At 39.2% G+C, this 24,540-nt stretch overlaps 1 protein-coding gene across 1 annotated transcript in view; it reads right to left on the bottom strand.

The window, feature by feature from the left end:
* Positions 1-22,745, bottom strand: part of LOC104076154 (G-protein coupled receptor 98-like) — a gene marked incomplete at its 5' end in the record, with an annotated part of 56,510 nt that extends 33,765 nt beyond the window's left edge. The window contains 2 exons of the mRNA XM_009576918.1: positions 7,600-7,721; positions 22,588-22,745. Of these exons, the coding sequence (XP_009575213.1) occupies positions 7,600-7,721; positions 22,588-22,745 (280 nt within the window). The remainder of the gene's footprint in view (positions 1-7,599; positions 7,722-22,587) is intronic.
* Positions 22,746-24,540: the final 1,795 nt, after the last annotated feature.

Raw genomic sequence — 24,540 nt, 5'->3', positions numbered from 1 at the left:
CAACAGATTGAAATATTCTCTAAATGTTTTTGATTGACAATTGGTTGAAAATCCAGTAAATCAAAGCCCACTTCAGTACATTCTTTTGACTGTACTTTTTGCGATTTTATCATGCAATATTCTGTATACGTTCATCATCATAAACACAACTCTAGACACAAGCTACTTTCTTCTGACAACAATTTCTCCTATATATTTAGGAGATATTTAATTCCAACCTAACAATGCTTCCTTTGTTTACCTGACACTGCACACTTTTTTCTTTGTTTTGTCTTCAGCTGTTGACTGGCTTTGGGTCCATTACGTAATAACTTGAATACTTTACCATAATTTCATAAGTCATTACAGTAATCATGTATTAGAGTATGTTTAGGGTGGTAACTAGGAACACGGAATTCTTCTTTAAGAAGGAAGTAATGTACATAGAGAAAGGGATATAAAATTGAATACTGCATTGTCCTGATTCACTGAATAATCAAGTCACTCAGATGGCTTCATGAGTGTGCACAGCTGGTATAATGCATACCAATGCTATTGCCCAATTAGGATTACATCCCAAAAGTTTAGCTGCTGACGTCAAAAAGTGTCAAGTCTCAAAAAGTGATAATAATTCTTTATTTGCTTTATATTAGTTCTTTTTACTTTTTTTTTTTTTTTAAATAAATGCACATACTGAACACATTTTTAGGGTTTTTTACTTTAGCAAAAATAACTTCTTTTTCTAATCCTTTGTTGTTCACCTATTAAACAAGTGAACTGTACTGAGTATACTATTTTCTCTCCTTCCAGGTGTAGAATGTCTGAAAGAGAATCCAAGCCCCTGGAAACAGCATAGGAATCTACTCTATTGCACAGATGTCAAAATGCAATGCTTGCTTTGGATGTGTATTTTATTTTGTTTCTGGGGTAGTGTATGAATTCTTCGAGCTGTGTTTAATTGTGATTGATTTATGCACTCAGCTGACACAAGAGGGTTTGGTAGTGCTTGTACTATATCTACTTGAACAAGCTTACGTGCTTTTCTTGATATTCTGCTTGTAGTTCACCTTATCCTGCCAATACTATGACGACCTCATTGTCTTTTGTTGGGCTTATCTGCAGTGTAGAATAATTTTTTGCAAAATCTTCAGGCAGACTTTTGCAGCCCACCATATTTACTCGCATCTCATGTCTGCCTAGTACTCGATTTTTCTGTTCAGTTTTGTGTGGCTTAGATCATCAGAACTGCTGTACGGGATCATCTAGTCCATCTCTGACTCACCAGGAGGAGATGCTTTAGGAAGATGCTGTAAGAAACAGGAAGTGAACCTATTTATAGAGGTGGCCTCCTCACTGCCCACCGTTAAACAGTATGCTCTAGGAAAAAACATATCTTTCACTTGCAACTGGTGCTGGCATGAGCTTTATAAACCATACACTTTTGTTTATTTTCTTTACTACACTAATATAATGCATTTACAAAACTGTATATGTTTGTCTCTTCTTGCTTTCTCAATATGCTGTATTTTTTTTACTTTTTTTTGTCTTCTAAAAATGTGGCATATTGATTTCTCTTGCTACATTTATTTTCTGTTGTTCCATAAACAGGGTGTTCCTCATTATAATGTTGGGTTTTTTCTTTGCCACCATATCTATCAGTTTTCACTGATATTTTATCTCCTTTGCTACCTGAGCTAGCCCTTGCTCCCATTCTGGTTTGTCTCTACTGTTTTAATTAATGAAGTTTGGTGAATCATGTCTACTCCAGCCAACGCCAGGTTTGGGCGTGCACCTGCTCACTCGTTTTCCGTACGTCCACATTTCTCGTTAAAGGTACCGTGGGCTTTTCAAACACTTGTACCTGAACTCCTGAATCTTCTTTTACTGAAATCCACTACAAATAAGTTGACTTTTAAAAATTGTCCTATTAGGCAAGTCAGCCATTTTGCCCAGTTTGGAAAGCCACCAGGCAACCCTTACTGCCAGGTTTTTCCAGTGTTTCTTGGGAAGATGTATTTTACATGTAACACTGTTGGTCATTATGTGGGCATGAGTCACCCTGGTGTGCTTAAACACAGAGCTGGCAAAGACATTTTGCCCTTATCTGCATCAGCCAAAACAACCACAAAAGATCTTTTTGAATACTGTGGTTAATAATGGGATACCTCCCAGTTTTGATCTACTTTTCTCCTGATTTAAAATTGCTTAAAAATGGAGTTTTGATACTGTTGATGGGTAACATTTCAGTATTTCGTAAAAGTAAGGTTTTGATTCAAAATTACTTATTAAAAAAGGCAATTAATTTATTGCTGGGGCTAGTGCGTGGTGGGGCTTAGCGCAGGAAACCACGACAGGGGTAGCTCAGGGGTATCTCATACCTTGTAGCTTTCAGTGTAGATACACCTTAAATTATAAGATAGAGGGTTGGGGTGTGCAGCGCAGTTTGCTGGAAATACAGCCAAAGAATAATCAAGATTATACTGAGGAAGTTGGCTGCAGGGAAGAGCCTAAGAACAGGTCTGAAGCCTCATCCCAACCCCTCTGCAAACAATGGGAAGAGATCCACCCACTGCCCTGAACTTTGGATCCATCGAACGGCAAATATGCCACTGATGACGTTAGCTATACAAACCAGAAACACCCCCTTAATTGCATGAAAAACACAGTGATTGTTTAGACGAGTATAGCGTATGCAAAACAGCTTGTGAAATCCTAACCTTTAGAGAGAAGCACATAAGACAGCAGCTTATTCTTTCGCTCCTGATCCCAGCAAATATCTTGTGAATAAATCCGCAAAGACAATCATACGTAAAGAAAAGAGGCAAACGTTCCCCTCAGTTTTGCAAGAGAAAGGGTGAGGAGCCGAGGCCTTTCACACGAGAGCATGGAATATGTTTCTGCCTGGGTAGGATAAGCAGGAGCATACTGCCGAGGAACTCAAAGCATCATGTATCCCAAACACACTCCTTATCCTTTTCCTTTCACGCTTTTCTAAATTTATTTTTTATTTTGCACACCAACTATTGTCCCCCCATACGGCACTTTGCGTGTTTATTCCTGAAGTTACAGGGAAAGGGTTGCTTTCCCTTCCATGCACTAGAATAGCTTGTACTATAAACTCGTCTCTGATGGGAACCGTTTCCCGCAGGAAGCGCTCGGAAACCATTTGTCCTCAGTAGATGATTTTTCTATCAAGTGCGTTTCCTAGGAAATGTATGTCATAAGGCTAAACAACTAAATTGGATAACATGCAGTGTCCTTCCAATCTGCTAAGTCGAATCCGTTTGGATACCCCACACATTTTAATGGGTCATGTTCTGCTTCGTTACACGGTCTGTAGCTCCTGAGCAGCAGGGAAGCAGGTCTCTGTTTGTCATAAACTATCTCATGTTCTCTTTCCTATTGGGGAAAAGCTTTTAATGAACACCAGATTGCTTTCCAGCTAAAACAGGGCATGTTGTATAACAGAAATGCCCACCAATAAACGGTAAAACTGCCTTTTATTGCAGAAAATCGGCCTCATTATAACAATCATTATCGATTTTGAGAGCTGATAAAGACATAACGCGTGGGAATGAGATGCCAACAGCATGCACTAAAAGACAGCGAGTTCCTCTCGAAATCATTATGAAAATGTGTTATCCACTGTTAAGTCCCGTTTTCCTCTCCCATTCCCCAACAGCTGGGCTGAGATTAAAGCTTCAAAGGACACTGGAGACGGCTGTCCGTGTGGTGGATGAACCTGGCTCTGCAGAGCCTGGAGGACAGAGGGACCCCGCAGCAAGGAGCGCGTCCTCCCCGAGACCAGCCCCTCGTTAGTGGGAAGCTTTATAAAGCTATACCTGCTTACAGCACAACCTTCATGTGCTCAGTATTCAGTTTTTGTAATACATAATTTTCTTCTACACAAGCAGCTTGCATATTGACTTTTTCTCAAGACAATTCGGTGTATCTGGTTATGTGATGAAAAGCAGAGATTAAGGAAATCTACAGACTCTTCACCTTGTTCGTTCCCTGTTTTTTACTTCATGCTGCATGTCTGGTCACCTGAATCACACGTCAGTTTTTCTGTTTCCTGATTAGATAAATGGTAACTTTAAAACAGGAGAACAATATATGTGGGACAGTTATTTAAAAAGTGGGGGTGTTCCAGGAAATGTTTTTCAAACTTGTTTTATTGTAGAGATTTACAAAGCACTGAAGACAATCACCTATTAAAACAAACAAACAAAACCAAAAAAAACCCTGTAGTACTGTGAAAGAACTGTTCCTTTTATTTTTACTGTTGTCAGAGTACCCGACACTAAAAAGGTATCTTTTCCTTTTAAATATTTGGTAACTTTATACTTTAAAAAGTAATTTCCAATATCTAGTAATAAAAGGTAGTGGATACTGTCCTATCACATTTTACATCTGAAAATTCCAGCAAAGGAAAAAAATGTTTTTAAAATGTGAAGTTCTTGAGCTCTTCATAGCTGGAAGGAAAAGTTTTCATTTACTACTGTTTGAGTTGGAGCTACAGACCAAGTAGTAATAGTAACCAAGAAGAGAATACACACTTGAAATTATTGCATCTCCTTTCAGTAAAGGAACGCTTATTTTGTATTTGAGATTTTACAGATTCTCTAGGACTAGGAATAGCAAAAATAACAGATTTCTCCTTCTGATGTGGAAGATCAATATTGATGTAATTTGAATAGAAATTTGCCTGTTGTGGAGATGCTGCGGTATCTCCTGCAGGCCAGTTGACATCTACAGTTATTCCCCAGATATTACGATCTATCATTAGGGCAAGAAGCCAAATTAATTGATCTCAATACAAAAGAGATGATATCCATTGGTGAAGCAGTTGCTCGTGCTAGAGTGTTAAAGGAAGAAATACAGGTAACGCGGGCAGTCTGGCATCGCCGCGGGGTTGCACAGCAGTGATAACAAGATAACAAGCCAGCCAGTGGAGGGTGAAGCTTGTGGTATTTAGTTTCTTAATTTTTCATTTCCTAGCTCCTCTGAAGGATTTCAAACAAAGTTTCTGAATATATATTTCCCAGCTGTCTAACTGGGGGTGGAGATGCAGCTGGGGACATGCCTCTGAAAGATCAGAAAGGCATCTGCCAACAGAGGTTACCTGGTCTTTGTGCATGACCCCACGCTGCTGCAGGATACAGCCGACAGACGGGTATAGCTCTTGAAAGTGAAAGTTATTTATGTCCTTGAGTAGCAAAACAATATATACAGAAATACGTATTCTTTCAGTTGCATGGAATTGTGGTAGAAATATTTCTGACATTAGAAAACCCACAAAAACATTCCAGCAGAAGCACGCAAGAGTTAGGTGCTACCTATGCAGGTCTTATTGGTATATAACTTTTGTATGGACAAGCAATGCTGATAAGAGACCAGTCAACAATCAAAGAATAGCCAATAAAAGAAAAAAATAATACTTCCTAAAGTTCAAAGATTTTAGAGTGCATGAATGGAAACAAAACTGCATAAAGAGCATTAAATTTAACCTACTGAAAAACATCACATAGATTGAGAAAAGCAAGTATTTATGGTATCATCTCACTTTCAGCCAGATCCAAACAAAATCCTCACTTTGGACTCATTCAGCGGTGCATCTCTAATAGCAGTCATGACTTAAACATTGTTTTAGGCATGTTTTAATATCTGTGTTTCCCATATCACCTGCTATCACACTGGACCACTAGTGCAGTAAATCCCCCACAGACCTTGTGGGTCTCATATTTTACATGACTGGCTTTCAACATCCTGTTTTACTTCTTGATCCTATTGCATGAATTGGTGTCTTGAACCTGGCAACATTCATTAAAATAACAATAATTCTACGGCTTTGAACTTTACTTGAATAAAACAAAATTTCAAGTTATATAAAGCAGACTAATATAAAGTCTCTTCTGGCAATTACACAGAAGGGTCAACACTCTGGCCAAGAATAATAATTTTCATAAAGTACTCATATCCCTCCTCTCTGAATATGCACTGGCAAGAAAGTAATTTTATTTTAAAGCAAATATCCATCCATATTACAGTGCTCTGGCACTGTTTTACCTCCGCCATAAAATCTCAATTATAGTGAATTACCCTGTTCAAAAATTTGTATCCAAGATAGATCTATGTAACACAAACCCAGATCGGATTCTGTAATAATTCTTTGTAGAGAGACAGGAAGGAAGGATATATAAAAATATGTATGTATATCTACATGTTCACACACACACGTCACCACACTTTTGTGCTTTCTATCAGTGCATTAAGTTTCACTACAAAGCTGCAGTAGTTACTGTTGTAGTGCTAAAACTCCCGAGGGGTTTTGCCTGTTCTCTGAGATTTTACAGGGGGAGAGAAAAGGGAGGCAATGCGCTTTGGTACTGCTGCCAGTCCTGCAGAGTTGTGGCACTCTGACTGCAAAAAAAGCTCAGCTGCCTTCCTAAAAAGCAATTTTATTTGCTTGTGGACAATTACTAGAGTAAATCTACTCATGTAACTTCACAGAAAAAAACATCATAACTCATGTGAGCCAATATATGCCAACATATACAAAATAGTTAAATGACAATATATACTGAATTATCAAATGTATTGCAAGGAGAATAAGCTACTTTTTTTTTCTCAATTTAAAAAAAAATTATGTCTGAGATGTACATTTTGAAAATGTTTAGATTTCTCCTCAAGGAAACTCCCACCTTTTGAATTCAAATATAAGATAAATTTGTTCTGTGAAAATATACCTTTTAAATTAATTTTTATTTGATGAGGTATAAAGATTTTAAATATAGGTAATTCATACATGGTAACACAGATATTTCTGCTATAAAAATGGCAGAGGAACTTGCACACCATAGATTTGCATATATTTTTTTTTAATTCCTCATCATTTCACTGTTTTCAGACACCAGAGGCATTTTCCCATCTGTGGTATACCATCCCCTATTCTGTAAACAACTCCACAATGTGCTGTATAGCATTGAATTCAGTGTAATGCAGTACTGAGTCCAGTGGAAGCACTTGCATGTGTAAAATCCTGCAAAAGGCTATTTGCATTTTTTATAACTAATAATCAACATCTAGTCTATATTTTACTTTTTTCAGTGAAAAGATCTTTGCTTTACCAATATGTATATTGCATGAGAAAAGCTAAGCCTCAAGGCTCACCTCTAATAATGAAAAAAATTTCAATATTACAGTTACATAATTTTAAAATATTTGTGGTTTTTTTTTTTAATTAGAGTTAGCAGATACAGAAAATTGAAATACTCAGCGTTTTTGCAAAGGCTGCAGATATTTCAGTTTTACTATATTTATCTCAGTAACATATTACATACAGAAGCAAGCAATTTTCTTTCCCAGTGTATTAGCTATGAAATTATATCTATGCAATTATACTGCTATTGTTTCAAAACAATGCATCCCCTGCTTTAATATGCAGTCTCTATGTTAATTTCAGAAATAAAAAGAATACATAATTAACACTTCCACCGTGTCACGATGTGTTTCTGCATGCCGTTCAGCCGGTGAAGCTGAAATGCCGAACAAGTTGTGAGCGGTGGAGACGACCCCCAGCTCTGCAAGGGGACCGAAGGAAAAGGCGCCGGATCTTACCTGCAGGCTGTTGAAGATGATGAAGAAGACTAACATCCAGAGGTGCCGGTAAGCCATGTGCAGTCCTCCCCACAGCCAGGTGATAGAAATCAGGCCGAAGAGGTACAAGACCAAGGGAACCTCTGAAAACCATGAACACAGCATTTCAGCCGGTGCGCCCTGGGAAAAACACTTTTTAAAGCATTACCGATGCAGGACGCGGTTTCGCCGTCTCTGGCCAACCTTGGAGTTTGTTCTCCAGTGATGGGCAGCCCTTCTCCTGCCGCAGCCGGGTGGGGGTCCCAGGGCTTTCGGGACCCCCCTGGGGCCAGGAGACCAGCAGAAGGGCATGGGCAGCTGGGGGATGGAGGGGCCGGGGGGCACAGCAAACCAGGCATGGGTGCTTCGCCGGAGGGAAGAGCACACGTGGAGTGAGAAAACGCCCTGACCTTGGGGGAAGCACGGGAGAGCTCTTGGCAAGCTCTGGAAATTTTGGGAGGAAACGGATTTTCAAGAATTGAAAGGGAAAAGAAAAAAGGCATTATCAATACGAAAACTGCCACAGCTCTGGCAATTTAGAGAATTATATAGAAATTGTAAGAATCGCTTCTTTTCTGATTTGTCGTCAGTTTTACTGCAAGCTGAACACGAGAAGGCATCTGACCCTATAAAACCTTAAGTGACAACCTTCACTCCGGCAAGGAGCCCCCCAAAGACAGACTTTGCGCCAGTTGACTTCATTCACCTTCAACAATACGTGCAGAATCCGTCCTTAAGCACACATACATACAGCTGCATTTTATATTCCTTACTCTATTTACAGCATAAAAGATTAAAGGAATGCTGGCAGGAAGATGTCTGCCTGGACAAAGTTTGCAAAAAGGAAAGATTTCACCCCCACCCGCTCCTGTCACCGACAGCCAGGTACCCCACGCCGGCCCCCCGTGTCGACCGTATTCGCGGCAGACTGCAAAGTCCATGTTTGCCCAGGTCTGCACGCTTCAGGGGCAGAGGTGCTCGGCCAGGCATTGCCCCTCTCCGCATTAGTCATGCGGCATCAGCAAAGAGCAGGGACGTGCTTTTGACAGGCATCGTTCTAGAAAGAGCAGTTTGGGAGCATTTAGGCATTTTCTTTAATACCGTACAAACAGTAAGTGCCTTCTGAATGTAGGCAACAGCCAAAGGCAAGGCTACCTTCCAGCAAGGCAGGCAGCGGTTGGTTCAGGGTTATAACTCTTGCTTTGGCAGAAATGCATGTGTATATTTTTATAAACAAGGGAATGTCTTGAAGCGAAGCGCAACGTGAGCAGGCACTCTGTTCCTAAAGTTTCCCCTGTGAAAGCCTCATACCGCTCAGTAAAACCTGGGGTGCAACCCTGGGCTGTTCTGCAACCACTGTTTGGTAGTGTGACATAACATTTAACAAAGATATGTATTTCCTTAGTGAATTATAATACGATACTGTGTTACATGTGAAAATTAACATTATGCTAGGGTAGCGGTACCATAGGACTTGAGGAGGCATCGTGGGTGGGTTCCTGGTACCTTAGAACGGCGTTAGATGCATGTATTTCATGTCACGGGAGATCTAAGGGATCTCTACGTGATCAGTACATACAACGTAGGACCTGTGGAAGACCTCATGAAGAGAAAGCTGGAGGCCAGACTGGCTAACCTTGGCTGTCTCAAACGACAATCGATGCCCATTAAGCACCTGGATCGCTTCTCCGAGGTGAGGTCTGGCCAAAATTTATTAAAGGTCTGAGGCTTCCCAAGCATCCCTGATCCGTAACATAACACTAATAATACATGTGTATTTTTCAGAGCAGCATCAGGGGAAGAAGATTAAAGCTATGTACCTCTGTCTGGGAGGAACTCAGTTTTGTTAAAGGAATGGAATGGAAATGCAAAGTATTTTTCACGCCGCACTCCACAGGCACTCTTGCACGCAAAGCACCCGTCTCAAAGTCCCTTGGGCAAAATGGAAAAATAGCCTCGACAGATGTTGAAACAAACTTTTCTATAACAGCTACTAATATACATGGCCAACACCACAATGCTTTTACAATAATAAAAAATGCAAACCCCTCTAAAATACAGGTAGTTCAGTAAGAAGTAGAGCATTAAGTATTTCTCTTTATCCTACACTGCATACACTGATGAATCCAAATACTTATTAGATGTGTACTTAACAATGTTCACAAAAAAACAGCAAAGAACTGGCAACCTCAAAGTTTTTGAGGTTATAATAACGAAATTTACCTAAATAAAAAATAAGAAAACATACATCAAAAAATGTCGCTTTTTGTAAATGTAATTCTAAAGGTAAATTCAGTAATTATCTATAGAGCAACTCATTAATTTATTTGCGCACACATATTCATGGAATGATCATCTTTTTGTTTAAATCTCAAAATCATGCAATAAACTTTAGCTGCTTAAGAAATTCAACTGATACAATGGGCTGGCAGCTAATGATCACGAATGCATACAATTCTAAATGCTGTACATAGACCAAAGCAAACAATGAAGAGAATTATCTCAGGAAGTTGAATAATGATTTGGCTTTTGTATTACTTTGCAACATGGTTCAACTCAGGTGAGGGGCAGGGGAGAGAAGAAAACAAAAAGTGTGGAAGGACAAACTGCAGGCATTAGAACATGCCAAAAATTAACACCATGTTTTCTGCTTTTAGTGCATAAACATTACCTAAGGAAAAACACCACAATATTAATCACAACCTAGCACCTCTAGATTGTTGAAACCATAGATCACTGAAATAGCTGTGTGCATAAAGCTGAAGGAAACAGAGCAATATGATACCTAGATCATATACTTTTGATATACCATGATCTGACTTTATTATCTTCAAGTGTATGTGAGGGAGAAATCTGATAAATTCAGTGCCATCTCACCAGAATAAAATTACCACAGGTAAAACCAGAATCAAGATCACTGAGGCTAACAAGATCTCTATGGAGTGTACCTTGAGTAATTCTGATAAAAGTTTATGTAATGAATGCTACGCAGTACAAACATGTCAATTTATATATATGCATTATAACAACAAAGATGGTCTGAAGGTACCTGCGTTTTGCCAGATGCGGAATGTTTGTACAGTTTACAATTCTGCTTTTATCTTTGTTAGTAACAATTGCTTCATTTTCAGTATTGTAAAGGGTTAATACAGAGTTGAAACTTTGGCAGCATTTAGTTTCAGCTGTCTGAATTCTCTTCACCCATTTTGATCAGACAATTTACTGTATTTAAACAAACAAAAGCTCAATTACTAGGACAAACATATCAGAAAATCAGCAACAATGTCTTTTAAGTTCGTAAAAACAGCCCTGCATAAAGGAAAAAGGATGCGAATAAATAGGCTTGAAATGAACCAGAATAGACAGTCTAGTTACCTGTGGTTTCCTTCATATGGAAAGAAAACCAACACCCCCCTCCCAAACGAACTCAAAAGGTATTTCTGGGCACATGAACCTTCACTGACAAGAATTTTGCTCTAAATCCAAGCGCAAGCAGTCACCTTAAACTACTTGAGTGAACCTTAGCAGATAAAAGACTGCCGTGGAGCAGTCCCCTCAGCATCAGTGTGATGTGGGGGAGACATCGTCAAGCAGCTCTGTTGGGCATTATATATTCAAACCATGCTAGTCCACATTTTTTTTACACCATTATCACACCTTTTTTTAGTACTAGGAATGATGAAGGGTTTTATTTGACCAACAGTCAGTCCACCCACTCCTTAAATATATATATATATGTATCTATGTACGCATATATCACCATCCTGACTGTTCATGCCTCTCCCTGAAATATCTCCCCTTTTCCCTAACTACAAGCTTAAGAAACATTGGCAGAGTTGATGACTCCATACAGATAAATTCAGCTTATGCAGCTCTAGTTGCAGTTTTTAGAGTTTGAAAACTTACCATCGTCCAGCTTGGTATTTGACCAGGTGAAATTACATATATTCAATTTACCAAACAACTAAATGTGCCCATTGTTTCTCACTTCTTCCCCATTGCTGAGAAAATACTATTTTCCTTATTAACTTATCTATAAAATGTATTTTTCTGCAATGCTTACTATTCTGAGGGCTGTGGTACATTGTAATCAGTTTTTGTGGGTGGTAAAACTGTAGTTTTACTACAGTAGGGGAGTCCTTAGTGTAAACACAAGATTTTGTCCAGCTATTTACGTAGAAATGATGCTGGCGAGAATTTGAAAGATAGGCTGCAATATTTTCGTGACAGGTTTGGATTAGATTACAAAATTCATGAAGCACGAAAAGTATTAAAGTGCTGGAAAAATTGATTTACCTCAATGGGAACGAGGGAGTTGTACTGGATATGAACAAAAGTTTACCTGGCCCTGCCTCCCACAAGGGCCAAAAACACCGGCCAGATGTCATACTTCTCCCAGCAATTCTCCCATTTACAACTCAGGAGCTTCCTGAACCAGTTTCTTTCTATTTAGTAATCTTCAGGGGATTTCTCTTTCACAAACCCATCTTGAACTGATTACGGTGATCTTCGATAACTCAGAGTATCCAGTGGCAAGGAATTCCTCAGGAATAGCATAAGATTCAGGTAATAAAACGCCAGATTGCTCGGCTGAAACAGCTGTCAGCATTGCGTTTGCTGTTTGGTTTCCTGATAGCAGAAGAAAGAACAAGAAATAGAAGGAAACGAGAAACCCAGAACATTTCCAAACAGTGACGTTTTCATCTACAGTGGTTTTAAATCTGTAACAAAATAAACCCACACAATTTTACTTTTCTGGAATAAACCTCACAAAGAAAGACTATGGTGACAGTTTTAAGTTCATCTTCTGCTATGCTGTAAGACATCTGTACTGACCTACACAGAGAAATAATCTGATGATGAGGCTCATGTGTCTACACTTACACCTACTGAGGTCCACCAAGAAGTTTACCACCACAGGACTGTGGTCCAGCCAGCCTCTGCATGACTTCTTCAGAAATGAGAACTGCAACGGTTGGCACATTTATGTGCCCGAAAGGACTGGAAAAATGGTGAGAAATACTAAATTTTACAATACAGGATAAGACTGCCTAAAATTTATTCATAGCTGGGGCTTGGAATAGATTCTGCCAGTTGAGTAGTGCTGGTTCAGACACTGCAGAGAAAAAAAAAAGAGTATGGGAGAAATAATTTTCCAGTGTCAAATGCATCCTGTAGACTAACTCTCATCATACATAGGGTATACCTATCTTGGAAAGCATGGGAAGGAGACACCTGCCAACCTCTGCCCCTGCACCTGACAGCATGAAGAGCCATGCGGCCTCTTGGTAGTCCAAGGCTGGAAGGACATGGAGGAATGAAGAAGAAAAAGGTGGAAGCAGCTGCAAAGAGGAGCAAGAAGACGAAGAGGAGCCTTGCAGTGTTCCCCATTGTGTCACACCTTTGATGGTTCACCTAATGGCAAGTTGAAGATTGAGGTGGATTTGTATAAGTCACTGTAATTTCACCTAATGACGGGACAGTTCACACAGCTAACCTCTTTCATCCCTGTGTAGTGCCTATTGATTATGAAAGAATAATTTGATGGTGCCGCCACAACCTGTTTTAGCAGGGAGGGAAGCAGCAGTGGAAATCCTCCTGCACAATTTCAGTCAACAACTGCCCACAGTGCATAGCAGAAGGTTATTTAAAAATGCCTTCTTCCTATATGCCTTATACGTCAAAGTTAGGAAAACTGATGGACGAGCACTTGAGCAGAGAGAAAACCTAGCATCTGAATGAACCAACAACTTGCTTGAACAAAAGTATCAAAAGAGAAATGTGTTAAGCCCAATGAAATGAAGATTGGCTCATTGCATGGAGAAAATCTGTGGCACCACCAGGAAAAGTAACTGAAATGAACTAGAAAAACAATGCACTGCTTTTATGGATCGCCAGCACTGGAACTCTCTTCAGGATACAAGGATTAGTCCCTTGAGAATATCATGTTCAGCTGAGCAGGTGGGTTTTGATGATGTTTTTACAATTGATATCCAGAACAAAGCATAACTTTTCAGTTTGAATTAGTTTCTATATTTCAGAAGATAATATATTATCTTCTTCCTAAAACAGACGTAATTCAAAAGAAAATAAACTTCATATTCTGAAATTGCCAATCTTCTGTTTCTTCTGTCTGTAGAGTTAGAACTACTCCTTAACTTTATATATTCAGTCTGTTTCATTACAAAACTGTCAGGTAGACTACCTAAGGGTTTTCTTCCTTCATTCCATACCTGATATTATAGATAAAATTCTCCAGACCAATGAGTCTGAGCAATGAAAAATGTTAAATCAAATAGAAATTAATAAAACTGGAAATTACTAAATAATATTAAAACTCTGAAGTGTAATGCTGAGTATGTCTTTGCAGCAAACATCTAGATGATTTAACTATGGAAAATAAAGAATGCACTATGCTTTCATAACGTATCCAAATGTTTGTATTCTCACCACTGTGTTGGCCCATATTATGTCTTTTTCTATTGCCTGAAGTGTTTAATTTTTTTCTAAAAATAGGAAAGTCAATAAAAGAAGCAATTAAATAATACAGCTTTAATGATCTTCTGAGTTTACCTATAAATATTTACTATGTGTCTTCCCCTTAGGTTGTTAAACTGATAATGCAACTTTAATTGCTTTTAATTGTTCTTGGCTAGACATGAAGACCTACTGCAAAAGCTGAAAGATCTTTACAAACATTTTTTCCTAGATGATTGGGGAGAATGTATTGCTTCACAGAATTTCACTGATTTGTGGGATACCTAAATTAGTAAAACATTTACCGGCTATTGCTTAAGAAGTCATGGGTTAAACTTAGCAACAGAGCTATGAAAATGCCACAAAAACAATTTTTTTAAAAATAAGCTTGAATAACAGGTTCCAAATCCTGCTGGCTCTGTTTTCATTTCTTTTGACAACTGCTGTAGAAAAGGAGTTTGGTAACAGGATTTTTTTCATTACATTTTTTGATCTGCTGCTCCTTGTGGCAAGGAAGAGTTTGAAATTAAAGAATACTTCCTAAAAGAGAAGCACACCTCCCATTTAGAATGAAGACTACATTACGACTACAAAAACATAGAAGATTGGCCTCTTTAACCTTTCCACTAAATCTCATTTTTTCGGCAAACTTTCTCATACATCTTTAAGACACTTTATGGTATAATCAAATGAAAGACTAGGCATCTTATTATAGCTTGTGCTATTACTGTTATGCAGGGAACATGGCAATTCCCAGAACAATAGCAAATCAAAAAAGAAAGAAAAAGTTGAACATACTTATCTCCATATAATAAAATTATTTGGAAGTATTATGCAAAATATTAAATGAGTGCTAAATTCACAACCGTACAGGAATAACTCAGGCAAATTAATTTGCTTCTGCAGATTTCTTTAAAGGAAGAAAGCTAATTTGGGCATGTGAAGCACTGTGTAAACAATCTAAATCACATGAGTGCAGATGATGCATTTAAGTTATTATCTTATTCAGATCTTTGTTCTTTATTTCAGCTTGTAATTATGCTTGTGCATTTTGTCTTAACTGTATTTGTAAAAATCTCACAGGCAAAGATTTGTTTTCCTCCTAATTACAAAAAAGAAAGGCCCTTGGAACACTATGAAGTCTAAAATGTTATATCCAATGTGTGACTGTGATGAGTACTGTGAATATGCACATAACTCTTAGTTCAGAGGCAGACAACATCTGGTTCTTGATTTCTAGATGTATATTGTCATCTCAAGATGAAAGCACTCCTGCAATTCACTGTTCCTTCAATTCTCTTAGATACATGATATGTATCTTATAATTGAGATAAAGATTTTAGCATATAGCTCACAGGATAAGGAAGACATGTAACTACAGGTTTAGATATACATTCTCACTTAGAATCAAAAGCCCTGTCCTCAGCATCATTTCCTGAGCACAGAAGCATGGTTGGAATGTCCTGCACTTGCATTTCATATGGCTTATTTGTTTCTTGAGAAGATCTGATGGTAGTGGATATAGGTGGACCACCCAACATGTTCTGTCATGATCAGGAATTGCATACTGCTAAGACAATAAATGTATTAAAGACATTTATATGAAGAAAGATGCAAGAAGGTAGTTAAAATTTTACAGCTAAGTATCTAAGGCATTCTTCATAAAGTTCTATTTTGGCAACATAAAGTTTTAATCTCTAAACTAATTCCGGCACATTTACAATGATGATATCTGAATCAGGTAAGTTCTACTGCATATTTATGTGTAGGGCATGAAAATTATGCCACTATGTGCTGTTCAATAAATGGAGTTCATCTCTTCACAAAGGTATTATCAGAAACAAATGCAGGTGATTTCTCAATTCAATTTTTTCTGTTGTATTTTCAAATCTTTTTGTGAAATTATGAAAGGTTAGCAAACAGTTGGAAATTAAAATAATGTATATTGGATTGCTGTCTCGTTCATCTCCAATTTCTGTATTTGCATATTGGGACTGTCAAGAAAACACAGTCATGTCTTATACATGCCTCTTTTAACCTCCTGTTATTTCAGCCAAATACAACTATCCTGCTTTATGCCACCTGATTTCCTTCAAAAGCAGTCTTTCTTGTTGCAAACTTAAATATTAGTTCATCCAGAGGCTGTTTATCCAATGCACGCTTCTGACTTGGCTCCTGCCAAGGCTAACTTTTGAGAAGTTAGTTTCTATATATAGCAGAATAATCAGTCAACAGAACATGTTTGCTGAAAGGCTGGTAAACTGAATCGGTTCAAACTGGTCTTTCTTCTAACAAACTCAATGCATATCTTTGAAAGAGTATAGTAGAGGTGGAGTTGACATTCTTTGTAAATCAGCTTTCACACTATTTTCCAACACTTGCTTTTGAGGAGGAAGAGATGTCTGCTCTAAGAGATAATTAATTCTTGACTCTCCCATTGCCCTTTCTTCTAGCCTTCTGCTGTTGAGGAAAATTCCCTGACCTAAGTAAGGTGTATCAATCACTGTGTAAAACAACACGACTAGTAACAGAGCAATTCTGGAGCAGTAAAAAAAGAGTGTGAGAGGGCAACCTCACGTATTTGGTGTTCCAGACAGGGCAATGAGAAGTGTGCATATTGCTCAAATTAGGAGTTGGCAAATTCTATTTATTTGTGCTTATGCTTCACTACAACCTTGTTTTAATCATATGCTTTTACAGCAATATCCCAGACATAAGAAAAGAGTATGATAAGCTCTCTGGGAAGATCACAGACCACTGCCAAAGGAATTAACAATTAGTAAAAGCAGAGTTTTGCTGGGCTAGCTGTCCTTGGGCCATGATGTTTTCTTGAAAGCCTAGAACCTACCAGAATAGCGTATGAGAGATGTGACTCTGCTTAAAAGTACCCAGGATAAATATAGAGGCCTAGGAAAAATATATGCATGACAGAAAAGGAGGTACACTAATAAATGAATATCTGTGTATAAATATATGTAAAAAAATCCAATCATATCCTGTCGTTTTCCAAGAAACTATTTAACCGTGTACAAACAGATCCTCTTTGCAGTTACCAAGGGGCAGAATTTTCCTCTTAGATATGTATGGTGAAACCCAGCATTGTTATCTTCCTGGAGTCCCCTTTAGTACAGGTAACGGTAAGCTCTCTGCTCTTACAGGCAGAACAAAATAGTAAACACAGTACTGCTACTGAAGTTCAGGAAGATGTTTTACTACAGCAAACAGAATTTATTCTAATAGCCGTAGAAGACTAATCTGGTGGGCCTCTATGATGGAGTGACTGTGTTGGTAGATAAGGGAAGAGCAACTGATGTTGTCTATCTTGACTTCTCTACGGCCTTTGACATGGTCCCACACAGCATCCTTGTCTCTAAATTGGAGAGATACAGTTTGATGGATGGACTGCTTGATGGATAAGGAATTGGTTGGATTGCCACTTCCAAAGAATTACAGTCAATGGCTCAATGTCCAAATGCAGATCAGCGACAAGTGGTGTCTTTCAGGGGTCCGTACTGGAATCAGTACTGTTCGATGTCTCTACTAATGACATAGGTAGTGGGACTAAGTGCACCCTCAGCAAGTTTGCGGACGATACCAAGCTGAGTGGTGTAGTTGAGATCCTTGAGGGAGGGGATGCCATCCAAAGAGACCTTGACAGCCTGGAGAAGTGGGCCGATGTCAACCTCATGAAGTTCAACAAGGCCAAGTGCAAGGTCTGCACCCAGGATAGGGCAATCACCAGTATCAGTACAGACTGGGGAGGTGAAGAATTGCGAGCAGCCCTGCAGAGAAGGACTTGAGGATATGGGCAGATGAAAAACTGGACGTAGAAGACTAATCTGGTGGGCCTCTATGATGGAGTGACTGTGTTGGTAGATAAGGGAAGAGCAACTGATGTTGTCTATCTTGACTTCTCTACGGCCTTTGACATGGTCCCACACAGCATCCTTGTCTCTAAATTGGAGAGATACAGTTTGATGGATGGACTGCTTGATGGATAAGGAATTGGTTGGATTGCCACTTCCAAAGAATTACAGTCAATGGCTCAATGTCCAAATGCAGATCAGCGACAAGTGGTGTCTTTCAGGGGTCCGTACTGGAATCAGTACTGTTCGATGTCTCTACTAATGACATAGGTAGTGGGACTAAGTGCACCCTCAGCAAGTTTGCGGACGATACCAAGCTGAGTGGTGTAGTTGAGATCCTTGAGGGAGGGGATGCCATCCAAAGAGACCTTGACAGCCTGGAGAAGTGGGCTGATGTCAACCTCATGAAGTTCAACAAGGCCAAGTGCAAGGTCTGCACCCAGGATAGGGCAATCACCAGTATCAGTACAGACTGGGGAGGTGAAGAATTGCGAGCAGCCCTGCAGAGAAGGACTTGAGGATATGGGCAGATGAAAAACTGCACTTGCAGCCCAGAAAGCCAATCATTTCTTGGGCTGCATGACAAGAAGTGTAGCCAGCAGGTCAAGGGAGGCGATTATAGCCCTCTACTCTGTTCTCGTGAGACCCCACCTGGAGTACTGCTTCCAGTTCTGGGGTCCCAAGCACAAGAAAGACATGGGCCTGTTAGACTAGGACCAGAGGAGAGCCACAAAAATGATCACAGGGCTGGAATACCTCTCCTGTGAGGAAAGGGTTGTTCACCCTGGAGAAGAGAAGGGAGAAGAGAAGGCTCTGGAGACACCTTAGTGCGGCCTTTCAATTTTTAAAGAGGGCTTGTAAGAAAGATGGAGAAAAAGTTTTTACCAGCGCCCGTAGTGACAGGACAAGGGCCAATAGTTTTAAGCTGAAAAAGGGTAGGTTTAGAATGGATGTAAAGAAGACATTTTTTACAATGAGTGTGATGAGACACTGGAACAGGTTGCCCGGAGAAGTTGTGAATGTCCCGTCTTTGGAAGCGTTCAAGGTCAGGTTGGATGGAGCTTTAAGCAACCTGATTTAGTGGAAGTAGGTTCTTCCTATATTCTCCAACTCCCTCACCATGGCAGGGGGGTTGGACAAGATGATCTTTTAACGTCCTTTCCAACCCAAACCATTCTATGATTCTGTGATTCTGGATAGTTCAAGACGAACCTTCTTTGCAAGGTAAGCTTCAGAGTATTCCAACAATAGGTGAAAAAAGAATTTTGACTCAATTTTTAGCTTAGCCACTTGCATATTCAATTTATTTGAAAAAAAAAACCAGTATACACTACAAATGAGGATACACTTTACTGTTTCTATTCCTATTAAATTTCTTTTAAAGTTAGTAATAGCCTTCCTCAAGCAGAGATCACAAATATGGAATTTCAGAATTACCAGCTGTAATTTAAGGGGCTTTTCCTACAATCTATCAAATGATCTAAAGAATGTACACTTAGAAGCCAGGTAATTTTTTTTTTTCTTTCAAATCTGCATATTGAACCCCTGTTTTATGGTAATATGCAAGCCAGTGACCTTGCTATTTTATTTTTATTGACAACATTCAGTAGTGTTTTGCATGAATTGTTGCAGAATCCACACTGGGTCATCTGTATCACACTGCAATCTTAACTATCTTCTAACGGAATGACTCCCAGAAGAGGAATAAACACTAGTTCAAATATTCACATGCAAATAGGTGTTTGTATTAATATCTATGTATAAATGATAATTACGTGTCTATATATGCCACTTTTTCTTTTCTGCAATACTCTTTGCTCTCTGGAATTTAAATGAACAGGTGTCCACAATTACTAGTAAAAGTAAAAGCGCATTTAAAAATATTTTTGTCTATGTTTACAGCTGTCTACACTTGATATGTGAGAAATGTTTACAGCGTCACTCACCCGGAAATTTATTCGCTTTCTAGAGAAGGTAACTAATGGAGAGCAGGCAGTTTTCCAAAGCAGTGAATTTTTTTTTTCTTTTTCTTTTTTCCCATTACTTATTGCACTGTTCGAAGTGGGGAAGTTTGGGTACCGAACCTCAGGCTGGAGGCTGGGAAAGGTTTTTTTGCTGTAGGAATTCATGGTTGTGGGTGACCGAATAGGGATGAAATCAGTATGGGGATGAGAGCTGGAGACAAGCCAGAATAAGACACTACACATAGACAACTGTTGCTTGGTACCTCCGCCTTTCCTCTGGTTTTGGATGAAACAGAGAGAAACCTTGGCATATTTAGTGCAAAATAATGGGTGCTTGTGCAACTTAAGGAGGCAACTTTGCTAAAAGACCTCGCCACCCCATAGGGTCTTGTAAGTTGCACTGAGCCACAACGTGGTGCAGGTGTGATCCAGGACCCCCTCTTTGTTGCAGAAGCAAGATATCATCATGCAGGTGATTGCAGGCAACTTTGCCATTATGAAACATGGTGTTTCCCACAGCATCCTCTGTGGTGGTTCCAGTAACAGCACTGAAACAGGAGCAGGTCCCACCGGCTTCGTAAGACCATGGAGTCAGCGGAATGATCTTCTCCAAAGAGTGGGTCATATGGTAAGATTCAAAATTTAGAAGTGGTAATAGGTCTTACCACTGCAAACTGCCTTTGAATATGTCTTTAAAAGCACAATATACTCATAAAATATTAAAAATAATGTAAATATACTACTGTTATCTCACATTTCAGGAGCGAAATATTCAGGCAGACAGTCAGAGGCCTTTTTTTACCAGTAAATACCACGTTATGTAGTTATAGGCAACGTTACAAACTAGAGAAATCACCGGCCTTTCTTTCTGGAAGCTTACACTATAAACAGCTACACAGAGAACCCTTGCACAACCACAGGCACCATAAACCTCACCAGGCAGCTCTCTTTCTTCTCTAAAACAGCCTCTCTCCAACTTGCTCTCACCCACACCGCACGAGGTACCTTCATTTGTGCTCGCAAAAGCCCTATGGTAGCAAAACATCAGTTTGCAAGTAGTAAAAGTTACAACCTGCTGTAAAAAAACCCACATTATTATTGACATGTTATTGAACACCTCTCTTCCTGATTCTTTTCTTCTGAGATCTCAGCATTCTCTGTACCATTTTCTGGACTCTATTGGAGAAAAAAACCACCCTGAATCCCATGTTAAAATTTTGTTTCATCCCTATTATTATAACTCCTATTAGTACTTTCTGCCATTTTGCATGCAGACTTTATTTATGGTATTGTTTCAGTATTCAGGTTTTCTTTTCCTTTGGTTTAACTGCTCTGAGACAAGCCTTAGCCTTCAACATATGAATATGGAATCTCCACCCTTAGAGATAATAAAAAAGTTATTTATAAATAAATAAACTATATTATTCAAGACTGAAGAAGGAGCCACCTTTGTGACTGCTCCAGGCAGTCCCTTTTATATCAGAAAGAGATGAAAGAGTAAAGTGCAAGTAAGGTCTTGAGTATCATACTTATAAGCTCTGTTTATCAGACCTTATCCAAATTCATATAGTTCTTAGTCAAGCTGACATTTTGTCACTAAGAAAGAGATTAATATTTGAAGAAATGTCCAGATAATAATATTTAATAATTATTTTCATTTTCTCATAAAAGGAATATATTTCTATAACCCAAATGCTCAAAAATCCCCGCAACTCCTCATTTCATAATACAATTATGACTGGAAATTGGAGCATTTGAACAAGACAGCTACTCTTTATAAATCTGAACAGTTACAAGCACTGGACTACGCAATGGAATTTCTTAATAATCCACTGTCCCTTTTAAGTTCAGATGCTATTTTTCTAATGAACTGGGAAAAATGATTCAAGAATCTTTTGCAAGTTTATAAAATCTAACTGGCTTCATGCAGTCAGGGAGAAAATAGATACACTTCTATCAACAATCTGTATATTTGCACTTGTTTATAAAACCCAGATTTTTTTCCAAAAACACCATGAAAACAAAAGAATAATTCTAAGCTTCCCACGGAGTGTCCTATTATTATGGTATTGGTCTAAACTGCTGCAACTTTATTTTGGGAACATATTATTGTATTTGAATTGTTCTGACAGAGGAGACCGACTGATACTTCCTGTTTTGCATGAGACGGATCTTTTCTTTCAAGCGCGTTTCAGTTGCAAGTAGCGCTAGGAAATTTCAAAACAGAGGCATTAACTCCAAATACTCCAACACGCAGCCGGCACATGACGGGGCAGCCACCGAATATACAGCAAAACACAAGGGCTAGGACCTGTGCCCATCACCTGGGGCAGGGCAGTGCTGTGTTTTATCGCTATTCTCTTCACTAGACTAGACATAATTCGTATCTTCTTGTTCACTAGACTAGACATAATCAGCGACACTAATTTCTTGTTTTAGGTTTAACACATTTTATCCTCCTAAGACAGTTAAGCATCTGCATAACTCGGGCATTAAAGTACTTTCACAGACTTCAAAGGGACCACCAGCATGCTTAATCTTAAACAAGTGCGTAGTTATCTATTGAACTGTGGTTTCTAGTGAGGTTTTCTGAACTGGAGAGAACAGTCAGTACTGTTCTGAAAGTCCAACTTGTTTGCATAGGGGTAGCCAACGAATCATACCTGCAGCATTTGTTCTTCCTCTGAAAATATCATCGTATGCTTTCCATTGTGGGGTCACCTGGTAGGCGTGGATGAACACCACAAAAACCACTACCAAGCACATTAATGGCACCAGAGCAGCGGTGAAGAGAGCAGCGTAGGCATTTGGAATGAAGCACCTGATGATAAAAATGGAAAAAAATGCTGTTTATAAACATAACAGACACCTTGAACAGTCATAAGTGAAATTTCAAAACCAAATGTTTTTGAAGAAGGATATGCTTTACAAACCACAAATTCTTTAACTCTATTCCCAAGTAACATTTTTAGAATGCATAGGGTTCTGTTGGTTCTTATCTCCTTGTCATATCTTAAGGAATATAATATTTGCACCTTAAAAGTATGCATGTTATATTTTAGCCTAACCAATGTTGCAGAGATTTAAACAGTTGCAATGGAACAAATTATATTTTAACAAACTCCATGCATGCTATATTCATTTAATGTGATCACTCTTAGTCACCAAAATGTAAAAGGGCATTATGCAATTTTCTATAGTTAGCTCCTGAAACCACAAATTAAATTTTGAGAAATATATTTTTAAAATAAATGAACAAGTCTTAAAGGCAAGATAACTATTCCTCCTCAAGTTGTTGGAAATTATATGTCATTTGCACACTGAAGCCAAATGCTCACTCCCTCCCATTTTTTTTTAAATTGTCCTGTCTCTCCTTACCCTTTCCATTTATTAAAGTTATAATTATTTATAAAGATGTGACAGGAAGAGGAGTTGTTCCTGAAAGAGAGTCAAATTATGCATATAAGGATGACTTGAAGGATATGGAGATGATAGTTAAAGAGAGCTCTCAAGGGTATGAGAGACCAGCGTTTTCTGTGAACTCCCTGGAGATCAGTATGTGCTGTACAGCCACTGACCTACTCTAGAGATGACGCACAACGGAGCAGCCCAAGGGACAGCTCGGGAGTCAGTATGTCTAGAAAGTATGTGGTCACTGCTATCCCTATTAAGAGGGTGTAACCTACCCAGCCCTTCTGTTTGTCAGGTCAGCTCTGCTAAATAAGCTTAGAGTCAACGCTGGTACAATATACATCTGAGAAGAGCCTGGGTACACGTTTCACTGATAAACCTGGTATACCTCCTGAGTTTGCTTAGGTGAACATGGGTACTCTGTCCAGCAAGTCAAGATTGCATTCTATGTCAGCTCTTCCAGAGCATCAGTCGGGCACACTCAGTGAATCCCAGAGTAATTTCCAGCAGAATCTAGATACGGTCTACAACTCTCTTCAGAAGGTACAGGCTCAGTCAGACACCAAGCTGAGATACTACCTGATAACATCACTAAGCAAGTAAGCAAGCAACAGGTAGGAACTCTCTGTTGCAATTAAAGATGTTTGTTTCAGAATCACAGAATGGTTGAGGTAGGAAGGGACTGCTGGAGATCATCTTGTCTGACCATGCTCAAGCATGGATACATAAACCTGGTTGCTCAGGGCTGTGTCTAGATGGTTTTTTAATATCTCCAAGAATGGATACTCCATGACCTCTCTGGGCAACCTGTGCCAGTGCTCAGTCACTCTCACAGTGAAAAAGTGCTTCCTGATGCACAGTTGGAGCCTCCTGTGTTTCACTTTGTGCCCATTGCCTCTGGTCCTGTCACTGGATACCACTGAAGAGAGCCTGGCTCTGTCCTCTTTGCACCCTCCCTACAGGTATTTATATACATTAGAAAGATCTCCTAGAGCCTTCTCTTCTCCAGGGTGAACACCCCCAACTCTCTCAGCCTTTCCTCATAGGAGAGACGCTCCAGACCCTTACTCATCTTGGTGGCCCTTCATTGGACTTTGTATAGTCTGTCCATGTCTCTTTGGTACTGAGAAGACCAGAACTGGACCCAGTGCTCCAGGCGTGACCTCACGAGTGCTGAGCAGAGGGGAGGGATCACCTCCCTCGAC

The sequence above is a fragment of the Fulmarus glacialis genome, unplaced genomic scaffold (genome assembly GCF_000690835.1).
Source record: "Fulmarus glacialis isolate BGI_N327 unplaced genomic scaffold, ASM69083v1 scaffold44, whole genome shotgun sequence".
Classification (NCBI taxonomy): Eukaryota; Metazoa; Chordata; class Aves; order Procellariiformes; family Procellariidae; genus Fulmarus; species Fulmarus glacialis.
The sequence above is the reverse complement of the archived record's forward strand: the minus strand, read 5'-3'. Positions and strand labels throughout refer to the sequence as shown.